This window comes from Dermochelys coriacea, chromosome 1 (genome assembly GCF_009764565.3).
Source record: "Dermochelys coriacea isolate rDerCor1 chromosome 1, rDerCor1.pri.v4, whole genome shotgun sequence".
NCBI classification, from domain to species: domain Eukaryota; kingdom Metazoa; phylum Chordata; order Testudines; family Dermochelyidae; genus Dermochelys; species Dermochelys coriacea.
In genome coordinates this window covers 276,705,660-276,727,800 of record NC_050068.2, presented here as the reverse complement: position 1 = coordinate 276,727,800, position 22,141 = coordinate 276,705,660, and the positions used below count along the sequence as shown (strand labels likewise).

Below are 22,141 nucleotides of genomic sequence, written 5' to 3'. Positions count from 1 at the left end.
CATTCACAGACATGCTGGCTGTGCTTGCATTTAAAATAGAACCTAAGTTGACAAATAGTGTAATTAATTCATATATTTTACATGTCATGATAACAATTACTGTTGCTACAAATTGCAAGATAGATGAGGTTCTTACATAGTGGTTAATTATATCATTCATGTTATAAAGCTCATTACATAAGCTAATTATCTAATTTCAGCATAATTCTTTTATTATTCGTTAAAAATACATTAATTCCCCATTAACAGGCATTAGAATTTTACAAAAGGTCTAGCAGTGGCAGTGCTAATGTATTGTACATTACCTACATTTCTTATATTTCATAAGACAAAATACCTTCTGTCATGTGAATTACTTTACGACCATCCCATCTAACACAGTTCCATATTTTCCCCCACCCAATCATGATCTTGCAGAAACATGTGTTCTCTGTGGTCTTTAATTCAGCCAATATGTTCCCTCTAAACTGGGATAATACAAGCTGAACTATAGCGCTACGGTCATTGTTTACACAGTCTTTGCTTGATTAAATACTTGGTACAGGGAAGCCTGCCCCTTTAAGGGACAATGGGACTTTTGCCTGTCAGCACTGTTCAGTTAGCCCCACTCCGCTTCACCTGTGCTGGGTATTGAATTTAAGAGGAAGGAAGCACAGCTGTGGGGAGCTGGCTGGAGAGGTGAGTATAAATCAGGCAGAGGTTAAGGAGTGGCTGTTCAGGAAATAGCAGGGAGCAATTCAAAGGAGCCAAGGAGGGGTGAGATGGAAATGAACCTGGAAAGGGCAAAAGCTCAATCCTATGGTGGGCAGAAGAGTGCCTGAAATTAAAGGAGAGAAGACAGACCCCTTGGGAAGGAGGGAAGCCTTTAGGTTTTAGATTTGGGAAGCCTTGAGGTTTTAGATTTGGATTCCCCAGAAGGGGTGGACTCTTGTTAATGACTTAGTTGGAGGGCAAAGTCACTGCAGCAAGTCAATGGCATGGTGAGAGCAGGCTGAAGATTGTGTGGAAAAACTGGGGTGGAAGTGCTACATCTGCTACTCTTACTGCAGGGGGGTTATCTGGGATGGTGAGTCATGTAACAATACCTGTGATTTTCTAAGGGCCAAATACCGACGCTGCTGGCCTGTACTGTGAGAAATTGAATTTCATGGGGAAAGCCCCCTGGCAGCAGCGAGAGGTGTGCCATGGATCCCCACCCTTCTGTCTCTTCCTTCCTACTTCTGTATGCAGCAGTGGAGTCATTGGGAGTTATGGGAATGTGGTGCCTTCCCGGATGTCCTGGCGTGGGGTAGCATCCAAGCTACTTGGTGGTTGAAAAGACAGCGAGTGAGCCTTCTCCCAGCCCAGCACCAGAGCTGGCTGGCATCTTCTAAATGGAGATATCAGCAGGAAGTGGGCCCATTGGCCCACAGTGAAACGTAGTGGGGTGACACCTATTCAACCCACACTCACAAGCACCTGTATCCCTTTCAAGCTCCCCCTGGGCAGATCTATTGGTACTACTGCTGACCATAATATTCTTGGCTCCTGCACAGGAGAAGGCTCTAAAGACAGTCTGTGGAGGAGGAGGTGGGGAATTAATTTGCATGAGAACCTTCCAAGTCTCCCTGGGTTCCAAGTGGCTCTGTGTCCCCTAATGTGTCAGCATGAGCATACTTGGGCATATTAAGTCCACTGCAGAGCTCCCATCTCAGTGCATAACATATCTCTGTACCCCATAGGGATTTGCCTTTAATAATTTTAGCAACAATTTAAAATTAATAACAGGTCTATATGATAGAAAGTTTACATACCTCTTCTTTTCTTATATATATTAGCACTGGCATTGCAACTTGGACACCAAACAGCAGAAGTATGAGTCCAAGATACTAATAAAAAAATCAAATAAAAATAAATATATAAATAAGAATTATTGCACAACAGAATAATGCATGGAAAGCTGCTTCATAAACTGAAATCTGATCAGCCATGTTTATTATTTAAATAAAAAGAAAAGGAGTACTTGTGGCACCTTAGAGACTAACAAATTTATTTGAGCATAAGCTTTCGTGAGCTACAGCTCACTTCATTGGATGCATGAGTGAGCTGTAGCTCACGAAAGCTTATGCTCAAATAAATTTGTTAGTCTCTAAGATGCCACAAGTACTCCTTTTCTTTTTGCGAATACAGACTAACACGGCTGCTACTCTGAAACCTGTTATTATTTAGATGTATTCCAATAAAAGTAAGGAAATATGTCCCTATAAAAGCAATCAGAGAGCACAATACATAGGTATTGCTGCTGCTGCCTAATTCAGGATTAGGCCATTGCTATGTATGCAGTGCTGCAGCGGCACGACTGTACTGATACTATGGCACATCTGGTGAAGACACTCTGTGCTTATGGGAGAAAGCTCTCATGTTGGCATAAAAAACCACTTCTGTGAGCAGCAGAAGCTATGTCAGAAGCTCTCCCATTGACGTAGCGCTGTGCACAGAAGCATTTATGTCGGTGTAACTTATGTTGCTCAGTGGAAGGGGGGGAAATTCACATCCCTGAGTGACATAAATTTTGCCAATATAGGCTGTAGTGTACACATGCCTTAGATATTAAGTAAGACACAACTTGATGACACTAGATTTAAAGAGGAAGCTTTTAACTTTTATTGAAATAATGAGCAAAGTTACTGGTAGGTAGTAGAGATGTTAAGCATAATAATTACAGAGTAGTTGCAGTATATAGTGCCATTCATCTTGAAAACATTGTGAAACTTTTAGGGTGAAATCCAGGCTCCTTTGAAGTAAATTATTATTTATTGGTATTATCATAACAGCTAGTAGCCTCAGTTATGGACCCGGAATCCACTCTGCTAGGCACTATACAAACTTAGAATAAAAAGACATAAGAACAGCCATACTGGGTCAGACCAATGGTCTGTCTAGCCCAGTATCCAGTCTTCTGACAGTGGCCAATGCTAACTGCTTCAGAAGGAATGAATCTATCTCCTGTTGTTCACACCCAGTTTGTGGCAACCAGAGGCTAGGGATACCCAGAGCATAGGGTTGCATCCCTGACCATCTTGGCTAATAGCCATTGATGGACCTATCCTCCATGAACTTAACTAATTTTTTTGAACCCCACTATAATTTTGACCTTCACAGCATCCCCTGGCAATGAGTTCCACAGGTTGACTGTGCATTGTGTGAAGCAGTACTTCCTTTTGTTTGTTTTAAACCTGCTGCCTATTAATTTCATTGGGTAACCCTTGGTTCTTCTGTAATGTGAAGGAGTAAATAACACTTCTTTATTCACTTTCTCCACACCATTTACAATTTCATAGACCTCTATCAGATTCCCTTTTAGTCATCTCTTTTCCAAGCTGAGAAGTTCCAGTCTCTTCTGATACAGAAGCTGTTCCATACCCTTAATCATTTTTGTTGTCCTTCTCTGTATCTTTTCCAATTCCAATATATCTTTTTTGAGATGGGGTGACCAGAATTGCATGTAATATATGTGGGCATACCATAGATTTATATAGAGGCATTATGATATTTTCTGGCTTATTATCTATCACTTTCCTAATGCTTCCTCATATTCTGTTAGCTTTTTTGACTGCCACTGCATATTGAGCGGCTGTTTTCAGAGAACTATACACAATGACTCCAAGATCTCTTTCTTCAGTGGTGACAACTAATTTAGACCTCATCATTTTATATGTATAGTTGGGATTATGTTTTCCAATGTGCATTGTTTTGCATTTATCAACAATTAATTTCATCTGCCATTTTGTTGCCCAGTCACCCAGTTTTGTGAGATTCCCTATGTAACTCTTTGCAATTTTTGGATTTAACTATCTTGAGTAACATATCATCTGCAAATTTTGCCACCTCATTATTTCTCTTTTTTCAGATAATTTATGAATCTGTTGAACAGCACTGGTCCCAGTACAGATCTTTGGGGGACACCACTATTTACCTCTCTCCATTTGGACAATTAATCATTTATACCTATCTTTTGTTTTCTGTCCTTTAACCAGTTCCATGATCCATGAGCGGACATTCCCTCTTACCCACGAATGCTTACTTTAAAAGCCTTTGTTGATGGACCTTGTCAAAGGCTTTCTCAAAGTCCAAGTACACTATGTCCCCTGTATTGCTCTCCTCCATGTTTGTAGACCCTCTCAAAGAATTCTAATAGATTGGTGAGGCATGATTTTCCTTCACAAAAGTTGTGTTGACTCTTCCCCAACAAACTGTGTCCATATAAGACAGCCCCTAGGAGTTTTTCCATTGACTTCAGTGAGGCCAGGATCTCACTCTTAGTAATTAATCATTACAACCTTATGGAGACTGGCAATTAGATACCTGTATTATCATCTCCCTTTAACAGATGTAAAAAAGTGATGCAAAAAGGCTAAGGCACTATAGTCTAGTGCCATAGATTGAGCTGGGGTAAAATCCAGGATTAGAACTCAGGAGTTCCTAGCTCTGACTGGTGTGTCTCATTGACGTTTGTGGTACTTTACCAACAAAAAGGATATCTCTCTGCCTCAGGGTTCTTATCATCTAAATAAGATATTACACAAAAAAGGATAATAAAGAAATGGGGAAAAAAGGAATATAGGAGCATGAAAAACAAAAATAAAGATTGTGAGAATTTAAAATTATAGCCCAATCCTGCTGACATTGATGTGTGTCTTGCCATTAATTTCAACTGAGTCCTTAAAGAACAGATATCAAATATGAGTACTAGTTACAACCATAATAGCCAAAATAATTGCTAGCTACTCTTTATTTAATCATACTTGGAGTTTCCATAATATAGCTATATTATAGCCATTTGTGTCTTCAAAGTATAAGTTATCTGTCATGAAACACTCTTCATACTTAGTGTGATATTACTCTAATGGATGAAATCCTGGTGCCATTGTATCAATGGGAGTTTTCTGATTGACTTGAGGAGGGCCAAATTTTATCCAGCAGAGCTTTCAGCAATGGATATGCAAAACACAAAACTGCGACATGATTCTCTTGGCCTTAGCCACACAAATTTCCCACTGATTTCATTGGGGAGTGATGCATGAGTAATATCTGCACAATCAGGCCCAAAGACAAGATTACATGAAATATTCTTGTTTTACAAGGACTCACTGTAAGGCTTGCTTCACATATTCTTAGCTTGCTATTTGTCCTGTGTGATCCCCTAAGTTACATGGTATTGTCACTGCTTCCTGACTGGATGAGTCCCAACGTGTGAAGAGCTTTCAAGATGGCCACATGAACACTTTCAGTGAGAATAGTTTTGCTGATCCTCATTTACATGAGTACCTGAAACACTGATACCTGTGACATTTTGCATCCTTCTGCCTTTTTCCCACCCACTCTCCTCTGAATAGCATTGGAGGGGAAGCAGCAGTGCTGGTGCAGTTGCTGTGTTCTGCAATATAAGTAGCCCAAATAGGGAGTAAGTCCCTTATTTCCCTATACTCTTTGGAGTATGTACCTAGACTGGCTCACGACCCATTAATCAAGTATAATCACATTCGTAGTAGAGCATTTATCTTGGAGTTCAGACAGGCCCCAATATATGCACAGGGGTCTCCTGTGTAGTCCTCTCTAGGCTCTCTCTACTGTTTCACTGCATTACCTGTTTCCTTTCTCTGAAGTGAAGCTACAGAACAAGCAAAGGCTTCTTCTTAGATTCTATCATCATTACAACATCCATAAGTTACTATCATTTGAAATAAGCCCTTGTATGCACTTCTGCTTTTGTGCAAAGCTGTGTTGAAAATATAGCCTATTCATAGATATAAAACTAAAAGGGACCATTGTGATCATCTAGTCTGATCTGTATAACACAGGCCATAGGGCTTAAGGTCCTTAAAGTTCACAAAGCAATTGCACATTGCAGTGCTACAAGTGTAGTGTTAGTAATTTTGTATCTGAGGCCATTTTTTTTCCTTTTTACCTCCAGCTGTTGTTTTTTTCTGTCTATTAGATCAGCTACTTTAGTATTTCTTAGGTCTACTTCTAAAGTTGTGAATGTCAGCCTGTCAAGGAAGGCCCTTAAGCAAGGAAGCTTGGCAGATGGCACACACTGCTAGTGAGTCAATAATGCTCATCTGATTCAAAGGGGGCCAGCATCCTTAGAGCAGTGGTCCACAGACCCCTGGGGGTCCACAGACTATGTCTAAGGGATCTGCAAAAGGTTGTCGTTACCATAGCACAATGGTTTTCAAAGGGGTCCACACCTCCAATCGAAATTTTTAGGGGTCTGCAAATGAAAAAATGTTGCAAACCATTGCCTTAGAGCAGTTGTGGGCAACTTGCGGCCCGTGGGCTGCAGCCCGTCAGGGTAATCTGCTGGTGGGTTGCCAGACTGTTTGCTTACATTTGCATGGTTACCCACAGCTCCTCCCAGTGGCCGCGGTTTGCCATTCCCCGCCGCTGGGAGCTGTGGGAAGCAGTGCGGGCCTGACTGCCACTTCCCACAGCTCTCATTGGCCGGGAATGGCAAACCGTAGCCACTTGAAGCTGCGGGTGGCCATCCAAATGTAAACAAACTGAAGGGCCAAAATCCATTTGCTTCTGATGTACGATCTTAACTACAGTTTCTGATAAGAACTTTTTATATAGGCCCAGATGAGGACTAGCTAACAAAGAACAATACATGGCTAAGAGAAAGCGGGATAAACAGACAACCTTGTGTGTTTCAAGTCAATGAGCAGAGTCAGCATGACTCCAGATGGTGAGTTATAACTGGGTTACAACTGGGTAACTTATCGCAAGTTATAGACACACGAAGCACTGAGAAGGGCCTCCAAGGTAACTTCCTGGTACTGATGCCAGAACAGAGTTCAGGGAGAGGTCTAACATGATTGACGTGAGTTATGACACCCTCCCCTCACAGATGTATGCCAATCATAGCCCACAGAAGTGCAAAGGGTAAAACTATAAACAGTTGTTATTTTTAGGTACTAATTATTGCTTTTTTGCTTTAAATCTCCAGGAATGTACCTGTTGGTCAACTGGGAGAGCTGCTACCTCCTTCCCCTGGACCCTAAAATTAGACCTCTATAATAGAAATAATATAAGGATAATTACCTGTGTGTTAGCAATATGTTAATTTGAACCATGGGTGGAGCCATTATGTAATCTTTTAGACCATTGTTTTATTGTGCTTATCTTTGTCTTACTGCTAGAACCTATCCAGGGGCTTGGGAAAACCCATCCCTGTCGCTTCTCTCCACACAATGAGCACCCTATATAATCTATTGTAATTAATTGTCTAATAAGCAAAGTGACACTCCACCAGCTCTGTGCGTAAGAAACTCCTGTGCTTGACTCTACACAGTGTCCATTTCTGATCCTTCACAAACAGTCTGGTGGCCCGCACGTTGCCCACCATTGCCTTAGAGGGACAGAATTTTGACCAGCCTGAAAAGAAGATACTATTGAAGTAGCTGACAGATGTGGAAGGAACCACTCCCAGGTTGGAATTTTGGTTATACCTGGAAAGATACTTTTATCCTGAACAAGGCACATGGGGTGGAGTGTGTATGGGAGTGTTTAATTCTCCACTGTCCTGTACCTTGCTCCATTGTATTTACACCTTCAAATCTGAATTCTCCATTCACACTAGCAATATCAGTTTACATTTACTTTTCACAGGTATGAATGACTATATTGGGTCCAAGGCAATGGAGAAACAGGCCCTAACTAATTAGTTATAGTGGGAATTGCCCTTCTAATCACCCATGTCCTGAATGCAGGTTGTATGGCAGAAGTGCCCAAACTTTTCCTCTCATGCTCTCCCCCCATTTACCAGTAATGGAATTTGTCAGTGCCCTGCCTCCATTACTGCACAGTTGGCTCTGTAGTGAAGCTTGGGCTGAAGGTGGAACTGGGGGCAGAACTGAGGATGGGGGAGCAGCTGGGGCGAGAGGTGGAGCTGGCCTGTGGCAGAGAGGGAATGAGGGCAGAGCTGGGCTGGGAGTGGAGCAGGGGGCACAGTGAAGCTGCCTCTAGGGCTGGACCTGGTCCGGGGGCAAAGCAGGACTGGATGGCACTCCCTCCTGGGCCCCGCCATATGCCTCCCTGAACATTCCTCCGCATCCCCCCTCGGAGGGCATGCCCAACAGTTTGGGGACCACTGTTATATGGGATGGTAAATATTTCAATTATTCCTTCTCTTCCTATGCTTGCAAGTCTTCACTTTCAAAAAGGCCATAAAGTGAGCACTGCTATCTCTGCTGAGCCTGTCCCTGCTAACATAAGTCAAACTGTGAGTCTGGTCTGCGGAGTCTGCTGTGCAGCAGACAAGAGCTTCATCTCATCCATTGAAGCACTGCACTCAGGAGAGCTGACTCCACAGAGCACCACAGCTTGCTGGGCAGGCAGACTATTGTCAGCAGGAGGAGCAATGGTTTAGAGCAGCGATTCTCAAACTGTGAGTCGGGACCCCAAAGCGAGTCATGACCCTATTTTAATGGGGTCGCCAGGGCTGGCTTTAGACTTTCTGGGGCCCAGGGCTGAAGTCGAAGACTGAGCTTTGGCTTCCCTTAAGCTTCAGCTACCGTTTAGCTTTGCCCTCATCTGCCCGGGACGGCAGGGCTTGGGCAGGTTCAGGCTTTGGTCCTCCATCTTGGCGTTGTGTAGTAATTTTTGTTGTCAAAGGGGGTCCCGGTGCAATGAAGTTTGAGAACCCCTGGTTTAGAGTGAAATCTGATTGCCCTGTTGAAGTGTTGTCTGAGGGACAGGGACACTTTTACTTGAACAGTTCCAAGAGCAAAGGGAATACAACATGCAATAGCACTGCCAATTTACAACTGAAGACAGCATCAACTAGTAAATTAAAGTCAACCAAATGTAAGGGTCTAAGTGAACTGAATGAATTCTCCCCGATAGCTAGTTGCGATGGGGAGAGACTTCCGGAGCAAACTGTATTTACATTAGCACACCTATTCTGCATGGATATCCAGCAGATAGAGCAGTATTGCTCAAAATAATCAACTTTGGCTGGTGTTGGGTTACAAATCACTTTACTATTGAATGCAGGGGTAGTGAAATGCTGATACCAATGTTGTTGGCATTATTGTATGAATACAGAGAAGCAGGACTGTACTTAACCTGTCCCAAATGATGGAGTAACCCACAACTGATAGGACCTTGTTAAGCCATGGTCTCAAATGCCAGAACCCTGTGAAAGGCTCCCTAGGGGGCCCCAGACTGGTTTAACCTGTTCCTCCCCACTGTTCAAAGAAAGAGCTAAACAGGCTTCATTAGCAGCCTCTTTGTTATTTTAAATGCTGAATCAGAGCTGAAATCAGTTGTGGTGGGACTGTATTTCTGCCCACCCTGCAAAGAGCTGAAAATTACTAAGAAACTGATGTGCAGCAGTCACAGCAGAGAGACAGGTGGCTGACAGTTGGTCAGTGAATGAGTGAGGCAGTGAGCAGAATGAGAGGCTGGTGAGGCAGTAAGGAACAGTGGTTGGCGGGGTGGCCAGGCGGCAAGGAGCAGCAACTGGCGGGGCAGCCAGCCAAAGCAAGTGCTCAGCTGGCAGCGCAAGCAAGGTGCCTTCTTCCCCAGGTGGGAGATGAACTCACAGAGATGCACCTCTGAACCCCGAGTCCTCTCTGACCAAGCACAACCTCTGTGAGTGGGGTATGGTAGGGGAGCAGAGAGGGACACAGAAAAGGAACTGTCTCAGAGTAGCAGCCGTGTTAGTCTGTATCCGCAAAAAGAACTTGTGGCACCTTAGAGACTGACAAATTTATTTGAGCATAAGGATTCATGAGCTACAGCTCACTTCATCGGATGCATGCAGTGGAAAATACAGTAGGTGGATTTTATATACACAGAGAACATGAAACAATGGGTATTACCATACACACTGTAACGAGAGTGATCAGGTAAGGTGAGCAATTACCAGCAGGAGAGGAAAAAAAAAACTTTTGTAATGATAATCAAGGTGGACCATTTCCAGCAGTTGACAAGAAAGTATGAGGAACAGTAGGAGGGAAAAATAAACATGGGAAAATAGTTTTACTTTGTGTAATGACACATCCACTCCCAATCTTTATTCAAGCCTAATGGTGTCCGGTTTGCAAATTAATTACAATCCAGCAGTCTCTCGTTGGAGTCTCATTCTGAAGTTTTTTTGTTGTAATATTGCCACTTTTAGGTCCGTAATTGAGTGACCAGAGAGATTGAAGTGTTCTCCGACTGTTTTTGAATGTTATAATTCTTAACATCTGATTTCTGTCCATTTATTCTTTTACGTAGAGACTGTCCAGTTTGGCCAATGCACATGGCAGAGGGGCATTGCTGGCACATGATGGCATATATCACATTGGTAGATGTGCAGGTGAACGAGCCTCTGATAGTGTGGCTGATGTGATTAGGCCTCATGATGGTGTCCCCTGAATCCTGCTTGTGGCATTCTCCCTGATTAATGTCAGGTGCCTTCCTTCCTTTCATGAAAAGTTTATTTTCTACAAGTGCCCAGGGGTGGTGTGTAATTTTCCCAGATTACTGGGTAGGGGCTCGAGTTGGTTCTTTGTTGTACTGTTGAAAAGAAACCCCTAGATACTGAACCCAGCCCTGATTGCTGTTGGATCCATCTTCCAGAAGGGTTATACAAATAATCCAGTAAAATAATCTGGCCTGGTAGCAAAACTGACAATGCAATCGTTTTTTTCCAGTACTGTCACCGCAAGTTGAACCTATACTGTTAAAAGGGTGGCAAGATGTACAGCATACTGTAATTCCACAAGGTGTTGCTACAAGTGGGTCTTTGTGAGAAGCAACCTTTATAGTCTGAAACTATAAAGGAGTTTTACACATTGCTTCAGGGGCTAGAGGCATTCCTCCCTACTCCCCCAGAAAAGAGCTTACTGATGATAAACTAATGTTGCAAATTAGAAACTATCTGATTTCTTTAAAGCTTCTTAGGAATTCCAAAAATGAAATAAAAACAAGGATGAATCCAACTCCAAGCAATATATAAGAAATATATGCTACCAAGTGGTTCTCACCTGTGAAAACTGAAACAAAATGAATTCATAAAATGTGATTTTTTTTCTTCGTAACTTCCACTTACAAAACCTCTGCCATTAAAACTTCTTCATTTTTAAAAATTCATTGTCCCAACTTTTTTAAAGCCATTGTTGAACAGATGGAATTACTGAAGTCACTAAATGAAGTTATTACCTGCACTGCTAGATCTGGCTAAAGAGACAGAGGTCTGCTTTCCTCATGATATTTCGTTAACTCCCAGTATTGTTCAGAGGAGGTATACACTCAGTGATGAGCTGGAGCCGGTTCACACCGGTTCGCTAGAACTGGTTGTTAAATTCAGAAGCCCTTTTAGAACCGGTTGTCCCACGAAGGACAACCGGTTCTAAAAAGGCTTCTAAATTTAACCGGCCAAAAGTGGCACCTTAGGCGCCGACTCCATGGGTGCTCCAGGGCTGGAGCATCCAAGGGGAATATTTGGTGGGTGCAGAGCACCCACCGGCAGCTCCCCACCCCACTCCCGGCCCCAGCTCACCTCTGCTCTGCCTCCGCCTCCTCCCCTAAACACGCCGCCCCGCTCTGCTTCTCCGCGCCCCCAGGCTTCCCGCGAATCAGCTGTTCACATGGGAAGCTGGGGCAGGCTGAGAAGCAGGCCGTGGCTTCCTGCTCAGGCCCAGGGATGCGGAGGTGAGCTGGGGCGGGGGGCGCGAGGAGGGCCCCCTGCGCCGCAGCAGTAACCCGGGGGGGGAGGCGCAGGGGAACTGCTCCCCGCCCCAGCTCGCCTCTGCCACCCTGGGCCTGAGTGTGAAGTTGCCGCCTGCTTCTCAGCCCTCCCAGGCTTCCCGCCGAACAGCTGATTCGCGGGGGGGGTGGGGGGGGCCAGGGCGGAGAAGCAGAACGGGGCAGCGTGTTCAGCGGAGGAGGCGGAGCAGAGGTGAGGTGATCTGGGGCTGGGCGCGGAGTGGGGAGCTGCCGTGGGTGCTCCAGCCCCGGAGCACCCTGGCAGTCGGTGCCTAAGGTGCCACTTTTGATGTGATCAGTGGGGGAGCGGCAGCTCCCCCTGCTCCCCCCCAGCTATGTTCCCCCACCCCTAGGAGCCAGAGGGACCTGCCAGATGCTTCTTGGGAGCTGCCCCAGGTAAGCACCTCCGGGACTCCCCACCTCGCCCCACCAGCAGCTGCCTCTGGCTCTTAGAGGTGGGGTGGGCACCCACTACGGTGGCCCACGAGACCCTCCTGCCCAGTTCTGGGGGCAGTCAGGGCACAGGGGAGGGGGGTGGATAGGGCAGGGATCCGGGGGGGGGGGGTCATCAAGGAATGCAGGGGGATTGGATGGGGCAGGAGTCCCGGGGGTGGGGGTGGGCAACGACCCCCTCGTGGGGTGAGGAGGGAACCCGTTGTTAAGATTTTGGCAGCTCATCACTGTATACACTCACATAGAAAGTAGTTCCATTTGTGAGAGTTCAGTCTGAAATCATAATACAAGGCATTCTGGGACACCCAGAGTTGTCCAGCAGCACATCAGATGTAAACAAGGATATATATAGTAGAGTTGTGTGAACAGTTCATAATGAAACCAGAGGACACTCACCTGCTTATAAGTTTGTTGTGCACTCAAAATTCATGCTAGATTCACAAACTCTTTGGGCATGGGTCCAGTTCTCCTTAACTGGAGGACCAGGACCAGGCTTCCATTTATATTTTATCATCTTTGTGGACATGAGAAGGTGGTTGTGATTCCACCCTCCACCCCTCTACATTGTCAGTGTCTTGTGTCAGAGTTACTTTACTGACTAGATGAGTTGTGGTTCCTTGTCACTCAGACAGCTCCTCCTGTGTGGCTCCTCACAGGTGGGAAGGATCCTTTTCTCAAGAAGTAATTCTGAGAGGGACTTCAGGAGTGTGGGTATGTGCTTCCTGCCCATGGGGAGAAGGCAAAATGGTTGGTGCTAATAATGCCAGCAGCAGGAGGGGAGCTGCCTCTATACTCTATTGCAGAAATAAAAAGATGTAGTTTTGTTCCTTAACTAACCTTGTTCTCATGTCATTATTCTGGGGACTCTGCCTAGCTGTGCCAATCCACCGACAAGTAGACCACAAGGTCACATAATACTTTTCAGGGGAGAGCTTGCTTTCCTCCTCCCTATGTTAGATCTCTGGGGGTAACCATTTAGACCACTCTCTGCCCCAAAGGCTCACATGGGAGGAGACATCTAAGGTGAACTCTTTCTTTCCCTTCTTCCATGTCTACAAGAAAGATTTTTGGACCTTTGTGACCTTCAAATCACCTCAGTGTTGATATCTGGGACAATGTAGTTGGCCCCTTCCCCCACATTCAGCCTTTGCGGAGATGGTTGCTCTCCTCCGAGTCTACACAGGAAATAGCTTGTGAACCCCTGAAGATCTTTCCTATTATTACAGGTGGGACAGAGGCTCAGGCCTGGTCTATACCTAAACTTTAGGTTGACCTAGCTATGTCGGCTACATTCACACCGCTGAGAGATGTAGTTAAACTGACCTAAGCTCTGTTATAGATGCTGCTCAACAGAAGAATACCTCTTCAATTGCTGTTCTAAGGGTCTATGCTACAGATTTCGTTCCCTCACTTTGACAGTAGATTTGTCCAGTGAGGAACAACATAAATTACAGCAAAGTTAATTCATTGCCTTTTAATCCAATGCTGCCACCTTGTGAAGAAATTCAATAATTATTTCTGTTAGCTTCTTTATGTTTTGCTAGTCATGGAATGCAGAAAAAAATCTATTTATACTCACATAAAACAGTGAATAAATTGTTTCTGTCAATTAGAAGCCACATGCCGAACATCATAAGCATAAGACCTAAAACTTGAAAATAATGGTTTTTTTAAAAATTAATTAATTAATAGTTGCTGAATAATATTTACCAAGTTATTTAACTTGTTAAAAATAAATCAAGATTCTTACCAAGAAAATTCCATTGAAGATGCTTAGAAAGTATTTTAGGATTAATATTTTATCTCTCGGTTTCATTCTCTTTCTTTTTCTGAGTTTTTAATGGCTTCTGCAAATATAATTATTCATTCAACCTAAATCATTCGTTCAATATAATTAATGAGATAAGTAACTCTTAAGTATATGTCTGAAACACAGTTCTATAAGAGTAAATATTTAAAACTGCTATTTTGAGTTACAAAGTGGCAGCATCATCAGAGGTGCCAAGATGGCTGACACATCATGGCTGCCTTATAGCTGTGATCAGTCTTACATTTTCTTTTTCAGTCTTTTCTTTCTACATCTGCAAAGACTTTTTGGAACAAGAGGGATGAAGGTGTGTGTGTCAAAGATGCCATGGTTCTGTCGGCTATACACTTACACAGCACCACTGTGACCATGAAGCTCCCGCTTGGCTGCTGCTAACCCTGTAGGCATCTTAACTCACTCAGCACCTAACATTGTTGGATCATACTAAAGAAGTTCTGTATTAAAATCACAAATGAGTTTGATTCCCCATAGTTTAAATTCCAGGGTACTACTAATTAAGAGGTCTCTTGGTTTTTGGTACTGTTTCTCTCCCTCTCTCTGTGAAACTTGCAAGCTGCTAATTGTGTTAGTACATTCTAAGACAGAGTCTGTTCTCAAAGCAATTCTTTGTAACAACAACTACTCACACAGAGGGAGACTCAAAGCAATACTCTGTAACAACAGAAACAGCACCCAGAGACTCCCCGCCCTTTTGTTGTATTCATCTAGCTTTGTTAACAATTGTGATTAAAATAGAGATAGAGGATGTATGTGGATGGATGCTTGGTGTGGATAATAACTGAATGATCAGGGAGGTGCCAGCCTAAGAATCCAGTGTCCATCGGCTGAAGAAGACATCAAGTGGAAATAACCAGAGGACCCCCAGAGGGCAGACTGGAATCCACCCAACAGCCTCAAGAATGGAAGAACCAAAGAACAAGATAACATCTGGTAGCATGGATTCAAAAACAGACTCCAACGAGAGACTGCTGAATTGGAATTAATTTGCAAACTGGATACAATTAACTTAGGCTTGAATAGAGACTGGGAGTGGATGGGTCATTACACAAAGTAAAACTATTTCCCCATATATACCCCCCTCCAGCCCACTGTTCCTCAGACGTTCTTGTCAACAGCTGGAAATGGCCCACCTTGATTATCACTACAAAACGTTTTCTTCCTCTCTTCCCCCCCCCACTGGTAATAGCTCATCTTAAATGATCACTCCCCTTACAGTGTGTATGATAAAACCCATTGTTTCATGTTCTCTGTGTATATAAATCATCTCCCCACTGTATTTTCCACTGAATGCATCGATGAAGTGAGCTGTAGCTCACGAAAGCTTATGCTCAAATAAATTTGTTAGTCTCTAAGGTCCACAAGTACTCCTTTTCTTTTTGCGAATACAGACTAACACGGCTGCTACTCTGAAACCTGCTGATTGATTCAGCAACAGCATGATGAAGCAATTCTCATAGACTGATATAGGAAGAAATTCCTATAAAAATGGACTCTAGAAAGTGAGAATTTTGGGGTCTGATTCTGCAAACCAACTTCCAGGAGCATCAGATGAGCATCTGACAAGGCCCTGCTCCCTCCTCATGTCCAGGCCACCTGGCCAGTGGCTTGGCATGAGCAACTCTAAGGCTGGTAACTATGATAACAACCTTGCAGAACCTGTGTGTGTGTGTATGTGTATGAATGAATGTGTGAATAAATATGAAATTAAATGGAATGTTATAGCTATAACTTACTATGATTCTTTCTGTATTCACAACAAATGTGGCATTTTGCCTTTTCCCCTTTAATAAGATCCTGCTGGTTTTTATTTTATTGGTATCACAACATTCTACTGTAAAAGTTCCCTCGATGCCTAAGTTTTAGATCTAGGGGCATGTGCACCACCTCCCCATTCTAGGCGTTTGGAGGCCTATCTCCCACCTTACGTCCTAGTGCCCAGCATAAGGAATTGGGCAGAGCAAAAGATATCATGGCTGGGATAAGCCCCAGAGCAAATCATGAATCAGGGGAAGACAGGCATTTGGCCGCCTAAGTCGTGTGAGGGGCCCAATCTGGGAGGTAGTCACTGAGCATTCCATTCAAAATATGGTCAGAGGAAGATGTGGTATTATTTTCTACATTATAACTTTTACCCACATGATTAGCACACTCACCTGGGATGTTAGAGATCCAGGTTCAATTCCTCCAGAGCTGTCTGCAGAGGGGGAGAAAAGATTTGAAAAGAAAGTATCCCTTCTCTTCCCCTTAGGAGAAAGGGGGTAATTGAACCTCACTCTCTCACATCCTAGATGAATGTGCTAACCACTCAGCTACAAGTTATGAGGTGCACAAGGCCTCCTTCTATGGATACATAGATAACAAGCATATTCCATTTTTTTTTAAATAACCTTTACTTTCTACCACCTTCTTTGGTGGTAGGAGTGGTGATACTGAAAAACAGTGAGATTTGTCACATAGTCATAATACTGTATTAGAAGCCTAATTCACATAACACCACACTGGTATTAAATTACACCTTTAAGCACAAAAGTTATCTGTATGCTTTTCTGTAGATGAACAGAAAACTCCACTAACTGATTTCTCTGTTTTATGACACCATTCAGGCAAGTGGAAGAATTAAGTTGCTGAAGCCCCAAAAATTTAACAGTGCTATTCAAATGGTATTTCCCAAAGCAAATGCAAGAGATGCAATAGAAAAAGAAAGGATGCCTAAGGATCTCTCCTTTAGCAGGGCTGCTATCAATTTCTGTGCACGAATGAGAATATAATAGTTACATTTTCTGTCATTTTTAAAATAGAAGGAGATTTACCAGGATAGATGCAGCTTCCATATTTTCAAAGAATTGTATCCAATAAACAGTTTACTGAACAGACAAAACATATATAATGAAGTATGGTGAAAGGCATTGATTAAGGAATATCATTCAAAGCACAATTAGTTTTTGCTTGACTTGTCAACATTCTTATTCTTTGCATTAGGAATTTTTACTTGCTAAAGACTAGAATGACAAAAAGAAAAAACTTCTTAAAACTGCTGCCTTTTGATGTGTTTAATTCTATATTACAAAACCGTGTACAATTTATGAACCATACTGGATAACTGTTGCTCCACTTCCCCTGGAATAGATTCCATCACTCTTAAAATAATATACTATGTATTAACAGGGAATTAAATCTCATCCCAGAGTTTTTCACATCTAGAATTTAATGAAACGCTGTACCTGGAGCATACTCAGCAAAACAATATTAACGGTTACATGTTACCTGACCAAATTGTACATGAAATAGTCAGAAATCTTTGGAAAAATAGTGCTTGCACTTCAATGTTTCATTATTAAAACTGGTTTCAGAGTAGCAGCCGTGTTAGTCTGTATTCACAAAAAAGAAAAGGAGTACTTGTGGTACCTTAGAGACTAACAAATTTATTTGAGCATAAGCTTTCGTGAGCTAATGAGCTGTAGCTCACGAAAGCTTATGCTAAAATAAATTTGTTAGTCTCTAAGGTGCCACAAGTACTCCTTTTCTTTTTTATTATTAAAACTGTTTACACACATTTTTTCAATCTTTGTAAAACTGTTTGATTGTATAAAAGGTAAAAATAGTGTTATTCCCACAGAAGCATGTATTGTAATTGTCCTATTAAAATACAACTCCAAAACAAAACAAAAATCCTTACCAGTGCTGAATATTTCACTCTTATCTATGGAGCACTACCATATAGTGGCATAAATTCGTTTCTTCACTGCATCTTGAGTATGTTTACTAATTCTTTTGTTGATAATATTTTAGTTCCTTGTTACAGAAGACAACGATGTACAATGCTCTACACAAGTTTCTTTCATTTCAGTGCTGCAATAAGTTGTTTGCTTTAATCACCACGAGCACAATGATTAAGGCCATGTCTACACTACAGGGATTATACCAGCATAGCTACAGTGCTGTAGCTACGCTGGCAAAACCCTGTAGTGTTGACACAACCTATACCAATGGAGGGCCTTTTCCATCAGTGTAGGAACACTACATTCTGAGCAATAGTAGCTAGGTTGACAGGAGCAGTCTTTCATCAACCTAGCTGTGTCTACACTTGGGGTGAGGTTGGCATTTTTCACACCCCTGAGCAACACAGTTATGTTGACCTAAATTTTAAGTGTAGCTCAGGCCTAATTCATGTACTGGAAGATAAATATCACTGAATCAGTTCTGCCCCTGAAGAATTTTTAAAAGATCTGATTTTCTCTTAAATGACAATTTTTAAGATGGCTGAGATAATATCTGTTACTAGACCAACTTCTGTTGGTGAGAGAGACAAGATTTTGAGCTTACACAGAGCTCTTCTTCAAGTAAACTTTTGTCTCTCTCACCAACAGAAGTTGTCCAATAAAAGATATTACCTCACACATCTTGTCCCTCCCATATTCTGGGACCAACATGGCTACAACAACACTGCATGAAAGAACTTTTAAAATTGGTTTAGATGGGGTTGCCAGGCATCCGGTATTCGACTGGAATGCTTGGTTGAAAATGGACCCTGGTGGCTCCAGTCGGCACCACCAACTGGGCCATTTAAAGTCTGGTTGGCCATACAACCGGGGCCCTGGGCTAAGGCAGGCTCCCTAATTGCCCTGGCTCTGCATGGCTCCCAGAAGCAGCTGCCAGGTCCCTGTGGCCCAAAGGCGCAAGAAGGCTCCGCGCAGTACCACTGCCCTGAGTTGCGGCTCCGCAGCTCCCATTGGCCAGAAACCACGACCAATGGGACCTGTGGGGGCGATGCCTGCAGGCGCGAGGGTAGCACACGGAGCCTCCCTGGCCGTCCATGCAGTATTTCAAGTATGTGATAAATCTCACTGTTTTTCAGCATCACTACTCCTACCACCAAAGAAGGTGGTAGAAAGTAAAGGTTATTTAAAAAACAAATTGGGGTATGTTTGTTATCTATATATGTTGTGAGTGAATTTAGTGCTCATGAAAGCAAGAATAAGCACTCCTTAGAACCATTAGGTTAAAACTAAATGGAACTCAGATACACCAAAACTGCAATACTCCTTTTTCCTCAACTCCTTTTTCCAACCCTTTTTCCTCAAGATTCCTTGATTGTCCTCCCTCAGCTCTGTTCACGACTTTTCCTGCCAGTCCTGATAGATTCTTTCCTTTACAGCCATCCTGGATAGACCTTTAGGATGAGATTATCCATCTTGTTAAATCTATTTAAGCACAGTGAAGCAGACTTAAACCCATCTCAATTGACCAGGGGAGTATCATCTCTTAATCATACCACCTTACGTCCTAGTGCCCCGCATAAGGAATAGGGCAGAGCAAAAGATATCATGGCTGGGATCTCCCTATATCTGTCTGTTTCCTTACTGGCAGAAAAGCTCCCATTGGCAGTTGGCATAAAATAGAGTAATCTTCAGGCTGCTCTGACTTCCACAAGGAACTGGATTAGTATTTTCCAGCTCCAGGATTGTAGAGCCACAAAGAGGTTATAATGCAACCTTATTCCCAACTCTCACTCCCATTCCTGGAGACTTTCACCAAGTACAGCTCCTTTGTTCTACAGGATCTAGGCCTTGGTTTCTCTCTGCTTCACTGTTGTATTGTGCCTAATCAAAGGGTGTTCAGATCTTAAAGATGCAGTGCTAATCCAGAAATAATGCAGGAGACACTCTACAGTCTTCCCCATAGGGCTCTACTAAAGTATCTCAGTCCTAACTGGCAGGACTCATGCTCTTTCTGCTCAGACTTTTATAGATGGGGGATGGTAACTGACTTTAGACAAATGTGACTGTCCATTAGGGACAAGTCACGTAGGGTGGGCTCCATGAAGGATCTTAGGCATTGAAGCCCTGAGCATCACAGCGTCTAACTTTTAGGCACCTCAAAAATCACAAGAACAACACAGCAATCCATGAAGCTGAATTAGGCACCTAGGCACCCTATATCATGAAGGGAGAGGGGAAGGCATCTAAGAATGTGATCCACAAAAGCCAGTGTGTTAAGCAAGGAGCTGCCTAAGGAAGCCAATGGGAAATGCCGACGAGAGGGGTGTATGCTAAGCCCCACCCCCTCATAGAGATAGGTACCTAAGTTGGTATGCAATCACAAATTAGTATCCATTGCCTCGAATGGGATGGCTTAGATGCCTAAGCCACTTCTTGAGGGCATGAGTTAAGCACCACTTTACTCCACATGAAATAGTCATAGAAGGAGACTTTGCCCACCATATAATTTGTAGCCCAACGGTTAACACTCATCTAGGATGTGAGACAGAGTGAGGTTCAATTACCCCCTTTCTCCTAAGGGGAAGAGAAGGGATACTTTCTTTTCAAATCTTTTCTCCTCCTCTGCAGACAGCTCTGGAGGAATTGAACCTGGATCTCTAACATCCCAGGTGAGTGCTCTAACCATGTGGCTAAAAGTTATAATGTAGGAAATAATACCACTGCTTTCTCTGGACAGATTTTGAATGGGACCCAATTTGGAAACCGTGCTCAGTGACTGCCTACCAGATTGGGCTCCTCACATAACTTAGGTGACCAAATGCCTGTCTTCCCCTGGTTTGTGATTTGCTCTGGGGCTTAGGTGGGAGATAGGCCTCCAAACACCTAGAATGGGGAAGTAGCACACATGACCCTGGATCTAAAATTTAGGCATCTAGGGAACTTTTACAGTGGAATGCTAGGTGCTTAGTGAGTTAAAGTGCCTACAGGTTAACAGCAGCCAGCAGGTTAGAAGCGGGAGCTTCATGATCACAGTAGTGTTGTGTAAGTGTATAGCTGCCAGTACCATAACTGACATCCGCTTCCTGGGAGCTGTGGTAAGCGCCCTGGGACCCCGTACCCTCTCCCGCACCCCAACCCCCTGTCACAGGCCGGAGTCCCCTCCCGCACGCAAACTCCCTCTCGGAGCCTGCACTGCATCATACCCTAACCGTCTGCCTCTAGCCATGAGCCCCTTCCTACAGCCCAAACCCCTCATCCCCAGCCCCATCCCAGAGCCCACCCCCCTCGCTCCCCAACCCCCTGCCCCAGCACAGAGTCCCCTCCTGCACCCCAAACCGCTCATCCCTGGCCCTACCCCAGTACCTACAGACCCAGCTGGAGCCCTCACACCTACCACCCACACCCTAACCTCCTGCCCCAGCACGAGTCTCCTCCCACAACCAAACTTCTTCCCGGAGCCTGCTTCCCCCACCCCTCCATACCCAAACCTCCTGCTCCAGATCTGAGCCCCATCTTACAACCCAAGCCCCTCATCCCTAACCGCACACCAGAACCTGCACCCCTAACTGGAGCTCTCACCTCCTGCACAGCAATCCCTTGTCCCAGCCCCTTGAAAGTGAGTGAGGATGTGGGAGAGGGAGCAATGGAAGGAGGGGGGATGGAGTGAGTGGGGCGTGGTCTCGGGGAAGGGTCAGGGCAGGGGTGTTTGATTTTCTGCTATTAGAAAGTTGACAACCCTAGATTTGGATAAAATTGTTACATATTATTACAGACTGCTGGGGGAGACAGGATGGATTTCAAAAGGACACGTTTTGTAAATACTTTTAGTATTGACATCCCATCCAATCGTATTGCAAGTTTAATAATATTTGTATTATTTCCCTCAAAATACCAGCTCCGGGATTCAGGTGATTACTTGAGAATCACAACTTTCTTTTTAAAGTATGTTTCTGGCTATCGGTGCAGAGAAAAGCTTAGAAACACGATGCTAAAGAGCTCACAAACCAAAAGACAAAAACTAACAAACCCAACATTAATTATTTATACAGATCTCGTGATTGCTAAACCAATCTCACCATTTGTTTGTGTGGGGGGGGGGGGAAGGGAGCTGACGACTCATGATTTGTCAATCCCTGGCGTTGGCAAATCTATTTCCCATGCCACAAGCCAATCAGTGTAAGAAAATAATGGGGGGTTGAAATAATATTCAAGCTGGGGGCGGGGTGGGAGCTGCTAAGGGGAGCCCAGCGGGGCTGGTGATAGAGGGTTTCCCTTGAACCTACAACCACGTTTCTCTCTCCCTATCTTCCTTCACCACCTCTCCCCAGGCTGGAATGCAAAGCGAGCGCTGCTCACTAGGTTAGTCCCTTCCGCTGTGCCGTAGCACAGGCTTCGCCCGGCC

General features: G+C 43.8%; 1 protein-coding gene across 1 annotated transcript; it reads right to left on the bottom strand.

The window, feature by feature from the left end:
* Positions 1–1,285: 1,285 nt before the first annotated feature.
* On the bottom strand, positions 1,286–17,780 carry TSPAN19 (tetraspanin 19). The gene is given in 6 exon segments (XM_043503919.1): positions 1,286–1,868; positions 8,130–8,131; positions 10,899–11,027; positions 13,772–13,845; positions 13,944–14,039; positions 17,697–17,780. Coding segments are annotated over 5 exon segments (369 nt in total). The 5' UTR covers positions 14,009–14,039; positions 17,697–17,780; the 3' UTR covers positions 1,286–1,769.
* Between the last annotated feature and the right edge of the window lie 4,361 nt (positions 17,781–22,141).